The sequence below is a fragment of the Vigna angularis genome, chromosome 6 (assembly GCF_016808095.1).
Source record: "Vigna angularis cultivar LongXiaoDou No.4 chromosome 6, ASM1680809v1, whole genome shotgun sequence".
NCBI classification, from domain to species: domain Eukaryota; kingdom Viridiplantae; phylum Streptophyta; class Magnoliopsida; order Fabales; family Fabaceae; genus Vigna; species Vigna angularis.
Window position 1 is genome coordinate 15,407,355 of NC_068975.1, and position 6,647 is coordinate 15,414,001.

General features: G+C 36.4%; 1 protein-coding gene across 3 annotated transcripts; it reads left to right on the forward strand.

Moving 5' to 3' along the window:
• Positions 1-265: 265 nt before the first annotated feature.
• LOC108319739 (heat shock 70 kDa protein 16) lies at positions 266-6,647 on the forward strand. Of its 3 annotated transcripts, none has more exons than XM_017550977.2 (10): positions 266-423; positions 832-2,138; positions 2,441-2,653; positions 3,319-3,414; positions 3,502-3,648; positions 4,576-4,776; positions 5,107-5,253; positions 5,329-5,457; positions 5,540-5,670; positions 6,169-6,647. In XM_017550977.2, the coding sequence occupies exons 2-10, from the start codon at positions 969-971 to the stop codon at positions 6,248-6,250; spliced, it is 2,316 nt and encodes a 771-aa protein (XP_017406466.1). In that variant the 5' UTR covers positions 266-423; positions 832-968; the 3' UTR covers positions 6,251-6,647. The 3 variants fall into 3 exon arrangements, with proteins under 3 accessions (XP_017406466.1, XP_052735251.1, XP_052735252.1); XM_052879292.1 differs by having other exon boundaries at positions 270-418; XM_052879291.1 differs by lacking the exon at positions 6,169-6,647 and having other exon boundaries at positions 5,540-5,838.

Consider the following 6,647-nt stretch of genomic DNA (forward strand, 5'->3'; position numbering starts at 1 on the left):
GACTACTTTGACACAAATTTTTTCTATGTTTGGATTCAATTGACACTTTTATACCACGTGAGGACGACAATGAAACTTTTTTAAAAATGAGGATGAATTTGACACAATTCAACCAAACTGGGGACAAAGGAAGCAATTAAACCAAAATATTAAGTGTAAGCCACCCAGACTTATTTCCAGCCCACCCTTTTATCTTCTTTCTTGAATCGGAGGGTATATATGCAAAACCCTTTTTACAAATATGGCCCCAAATATACTCATTTTTCTCACATTTGGCGTCGTTGCTCCATTCTGTAAAAACCCCTGCTTAGTGCCATTGAAATAAAGCGAATATTTCTCTTTCTCTCGCACTCTCTGTATTCCATCTTCGTCACCACTCGCACTATGCAATCCCAAATTCCTCTTGATTCTACCATCCGTAAGGTATATTCCTTTTTTCGTTTCTCTTTAATTCGGATTGTCTCAATCCACTTTTTGTTTGCTTATGGTGCTTCTTGTTACATTCATAGCATTGCCCTCTTTCACCCCTCAATTTTTTTTTTCTTGTAGTGGACACAAATTCAACTGAAAAGTAGGATTTTTACTGATGGGTTTGTCTTAAATTATTGGTTCCCTTCCGCCGCTTCATCGTTTTCCTTTCCGCCGCCCCCCCCCCCCCCCCCCCCCCCCCCCCCCCCCCCCCCCTTTTTGTTTACTTTTATTCCTGCTTGTTGGACCTGATGGACAATCTAAAGAATTGTTAGCAAGAATAGATGGTGTTTAATTTGTTGGTGCTTTCATTTTGATGATAACAAATTCTGAATTTTCAATCTTTTGTGTTTTATTTTTTAGTGATTTGTGGTGGAGCCTAGGTTTCTGGGCTGGTTTTGTGGAATTTGGTGAAGTTTTGTATTTGGGGTGTGTTGGTTGAGTAGAGTGGGTGAATTGGATTGGACTAGTTGGTTGAAGTGTGGTGCAAGTGAGTTAAGATGAGTGTGGTGGGGTTTGACATTGGTAATGAGAACTGTGTCATTGCTGTAGTCAGGCAACGTGGGATTGATGTGTTGTTGAATTATGAATCCAAACGCGAAACCCCAGCTGTGGTCTGCTTCAGCGAGAAGCAGCGGCTTTTGGGGTCTGCTGGTGCTGCTTCGGCTATGATGCACATCAAGTCCACTGTATCTCAAATAAAGAGACTAATAGGAAGGAAATTTGCAGATCCTGATGTGGATAAAGAGTTGAAAATGCTCCCTCTTGAAACTTCTGAGGGTCCAGATGGAGGCATTTTGATTCACTTGAAGTACTTAGGGGAGATTCATGTATTTACACCTGTTCAAATAATGTCAATGCTCTTTGCTCACTTGAAGGCTATGACTGAAACAGATTTGGAGATGCCCATTTCGGATTGTGTTATTGGGATCCCATCATACTTTACAGACTTGCAGAGGCGGGCATATCTTGATGCTGCAAAAATTGCAGGGTTGAAGCCTCTGAGGTTGATCCACGATTGTACTGCAACTGCCCTTAGTTATGGAATGTATAAAACAGATTTTAGTGGTACAGGTCCGGTTTATGTTGCATTTATTGACGTTGGTCATTGTGACACTCAGGTCTCCATTGCATCATTTGAGTTTGGGAAAATGAAGATACTTTCACAGGCATTTGACAGGAGCTTAGGAGGCAGGGACTTTGATGAGGTTCTTTTTAGTCATTTTGCAGCAAAATTCAAAGAAGAGTACCATATTGATGTGTATTCTAATACCAAGGCGTGCTTTAGGCTACGTGCAGCATGTGAGAAATTGAAGAAAGTTTTGAGTGCAAATCTAGAGGCACCTCTAAATATCGAGTGCTTGATGGATGAGAAGGATGTGAAGGGCTTTATCTCAAGGGAAGAATTTGAGAAGCTCGCATCAGGATTATTAGAGAGAGTTTCTATTCCTTGCCTCAGAGCATTAACTGATGCAAACTTGACAGTGGAGAAGATTTCTTCTGTAGAGCTAGTTGGTTCGGGATCTAGGATTCCAGCTATAAGTACATTACTAATTTCCTTATTCAAGAGAGAACCCAGTCGACAGCTGAATGCAAGTGAGTGTGTAGCTCGTGGTTGTGCTCTACAGTGTGCAATGCTCAGTCCTGTTTACCGTGTGAGAGAATACGAGGTTTGTATACACATTTTTTCAAATCTATCCTCATCCTATCTTTGTGTCATATATTGCTTATTAGAATTGACTTTATGGACTCTAAGATATGTAGTAATTGTGAACGAACCAAGTTATTTGCTAGATTCATTCTAACAAAGTTTAGTTTCAGCCTTTTTCTTGTTTTTCGTAGTTCCATTTTCTCCTTTTCTGATTTAAAATGACATTTCCATTATTTCAATTTCTCATAAGTATAGAGTCGAGTGCCTCTGTTTCTTGTATTGTTCTGCAAATAATTAATGTGATTTCTAATGTTTGTTCAGGTTCAGGATGTTATTTCCTTTTCAATTGGACTTTCATCAGATGAAGGTCCAGTTGCTGTGAGGTCAAATGGTGTACTTTTCCCAAGAGGCCAACAATTTCCAAGTGTTAAAGTCATAGCCTTTCAGCGAAGTAATTTGTTTCATCTGGAAGCTTTCTATGTTAATCCAGATGAACTACCACCTGGGACATCTCCTAAAATTAGTTGTGTCACGGTATACCACTTTAGACCCTTCTGCTGGTGTAAATCGGTTAAAATTATTTTGTGTTGTGCTCACTTTTATGTATTTTATATTTTACCACCTTCTTTCGGAGTAGTTATCATCCCCACTCTTCTGCTTTTCCTATGTGAAATTTTAGATGATCTTTATATTACTTTTTAGTTACTCAATGATTCATATATATGTTTTAAATATAAATGTAAATTTCAGCGGTGGGAGTTGTACTATTCCAATATTTTGCAGTTGTTAATGTCAATATATGCTAGTATCTCCAAACCTTGTGTTACTGCTGTCAGTTATTAGTATGAAGTGAAAAAGGTTACTTCAATGGATCCAGAGCTATTGTAATAGACCCTCACTTCACCCTATTTCCCAATGAAAAATAAACTTCGTTACCAAATGGCCTGTGACTGTGACTTGTTCTGACATAAACGGAAACCGTGGTTTGTGGTAATGTAAACCTAACTAGGTTTAACAATACGAAAGTCAGACTCAGTTTTCTGTGGATATGCACACACTTGACTAAATCATTGTTAGGAAAAAGAGGAAGTGTTTGTGGTAGATCTAGCATCATTCCATGTGCTTGTAGTTCAGCATGTATTATCTGCATGCCCTAACCTTGAAATGTGCTTATGCATTTGATCAACACTTCATTTCAGATTGGCCCTTTCCATGGATCCCATGGTAGTAAGAGCAGAGTTAAAGTTAGAGTTTCACTTGATCTGCATGGAATTCTCAATATTGAATCAGCTACAGTAAGTAAGAAGCCTCTTTTACCTTTCCATACTTTGTTTTTAGTTTTTCAAAGAGATCTTTGGACATAAACCTTTCTTTGGTTCCAGTTGATTAAAGATGGCACGGATGATTTGGTTATGGAGGGTAATCATAATTCAAATTCTGATGCAATGGATATTGATCCCATTCCTTACACAGTTGCCAATGGGTTTGAAGATATCACCAATAAGAAGTTGGAATCTCCATGTAGTTCTGTAAGTGCTCATGTTTTCCCCCTTTCTCGTTTCTCTCTTTCTTGTTAACTTATTGGGGAATCTCATATGTCAGAGATTTCTAGCAATTTTATCCTATGATTTGGGCATGGAATTTTATAGATAAAATGTAGGAGGCAATTGCAATAATTTCTCATAATAAATTCTGCGGGGGACATATTTATCATGAATTGTTGGTGTTTGGAGTAAAAGTTAATTTTACTATAGTAGCTTTTGACATGTTGTTAGGTTCCTGACGATCACAGTAGGCAGAAACGATAATGAAAGAAAGAATTTATCTTATTAATAGTAATAGAATTCTGTAAACAAAGGATAGTTGGGAGCATAACCTCCCTCACAGGACTGTAGCGCCTGTTAATAAACTCAATAATCAAAAGTATAACCCTAACTATAGCATCTAGCTTTATTTATATTAAATATTTCTCTAGAATATAGTTCTATTTACTATAATTATCTTATACTGAATATTTCCCTTGAATATAGCTCTATTTACTATAATTATCTTATACTGAATATTTTCCTAGAATATAGCTCTATTTACTATAATTATCTTATACTGAATATTTCTCTAGGATATAGCTCTATTTACTATAATTATTACTAAATATTTTCCGCCCATCCTAAGTGCTTCAACCGAACAGCTAAAGTTCTTCGCTGCTTCCCACCGTTCGTCACGAGCTCTCACTGCCTTCCCACCGTTCGGCTCGACTCCTCACCGCCTACCACCTTTCGGCTTGACCTCTCCCTGCCTTCCACCGTTCAGTGCCCTTCTCCTTCTCTCATATACCTTCAAACCCCTAACACATGTTGATTGTGATTGTTGTGATTATGGTGATAATTATGATTGCAGATGTGATTTATTTCAGTGTTTGGATCAAATTATAATATTTCAACAATACCTTTTTACAGGATGGTGGTATAAGAAAAGATAAGGGTAACAGAAGGGTTGATGTGCCAGTGAATGAGAATATCTACGGTGGAATGACAAAGGCAGAAATCACAGAAGCTCGTGAAAAAGAACTCCAGTTGGCCCAACAGGACAGAATTATAGAGCAAACCAAAGAAAAGAAGAATAGCTTGGAGTCTTATGTCTATGATATGAGGAGTAAGGTACAGATTCAGTGTCTCAACAATTTGTTCTTTTTTTTAAAGAATTCGAGGCTTAACTTTTGCAGAGTTAGTTAAAAGTCTTTAGTGTCACATTGACAAACTTTATAGCGTGTAGTTATTGAAAAATGATTTTCATGGCTTTCTGCGGTGATTCGTTTGTAAATGTAAGTCTAAAATTGGTTTCTTTGTAGTCTTATCTGCACGGGGTTGGAATATTTAATCTGTATCCCTTTCAATGGCCATTGATTCTATACTGGCATTTGAAGATTATGTTTTTGGCTTATTGTTCTTTATGAGCTGAAATTTAAATTTATTTGCATATTTAAATAGCTCTTCCACAAATATAGAAGCTTTGCAAGTGAACAAGAGAGGGATGACATATCTAGGAGTCTTCAAGAGACCGAGGAATGGCTTTATGAGGATGGTGTTGATGAAACTGAGCATGCTTATTCTTCAAAACTAGAAGATCTGAAAAAGGTTATTTTTTTTCTCTTTTTTTTTTGTTACTGAATCCCTTTTCGGGCTTATTGTTTACAATCTGTCATATTGTAGCTGGTAGATCCAATTGAGAATCGGTTCAAAGATGAAAAAGAAAGAGTGCAAGCTAAAGGGGATTTATTGAAGTGCATTTCAAAGCATCTCACATCTGCAGATTCCCTTCCACCCCAGGATAAAGAACTGGTACAGTAGTATATACTATTACGATTAGGATGGTGATTTTATCGTTTAGATTGGCTTTCAAGTGATGACTTTATTGTTTCAGATCATCAACGAGTGCAATAAAGCAGAGCAGTGGTTGAAAGAGAAGATCCAGCAACAAGAATCATCTTCTAAGAATACTGACCCAATAGTATGGTCAAGTGAGATTAAGAGCAAGACAGAAGAATTTAACTTGTATGATTTCTGTTTTCCTTTCCAGAACTGTATACTTATAGTTTTCCGAGTCCATGGAACACAAAACTTAAAAGAGTCTGGGAATAAGTATTCATTAAATTGTAGTAGTATTAGGCAAACAAATCTTTTGATTCATGTGTAATAAAGTTCCTCATAGTTAATAGATTTCATTGCAAATAGTATTGTTATGATAATTTTGAGCTAGGATAAAACTTAGATTCAGTCCTTTTAATGTTTTTTCTACTCCAAATTAGAGTTTTTACCTTAGTAATCTATGCTAACATTTAATAAAAATATTTATTGGGCAGATTATTGAGGTGAATTTTAATTTTGATAGAAGAACAACAGAAATGCCTAAGTAACTAAATCTAAGTTTTGTCCTTTTGATTATACACTAGCTTGTGCATAACATTGTTCATATGGTCTTATAAACATGTTTGTCTTTCCCTTCTGATTTTTTCTCAGCATTAACAAATGCCCCTTTTTGATGGTTTTTAGAACATGCCAACACATATTGGGATCCAAGGCTTCTCCACCTCCAGAAGACAAAGACATGCCAGATTCTTCCAATGATCCATGAATACATTGATGTTATTATACCACATGAGCTGAAGATACCAAGTTTTCATTACTGATACCATCTGACAAATATAGCAAAAAAGTTCCTTGCATTTTTGTTTTGCAGCGTTTTTTATTTTTATAATTTTTCTAATCTATTATGATATGATATAGTTCTTCAAATGAATCAAATAGATTCCACTTTAGGGGAGAAAAAACTGTGTGGAGTGTTAGTGGCCCTTGTTTTCATCCATTGTGCTCAAAGAAATTTTTATAGAATTGATTGGCCAGCCTCTATTGATGTTGAAGTCTGTCGTGAAACTTTTAGCATATAATAAGTTGTTATGCGGCTTTATGATATTGGATGAAATTAAATCATTGTGATTAATATTAGACTGGTCAAATTTAATTATGTGTGC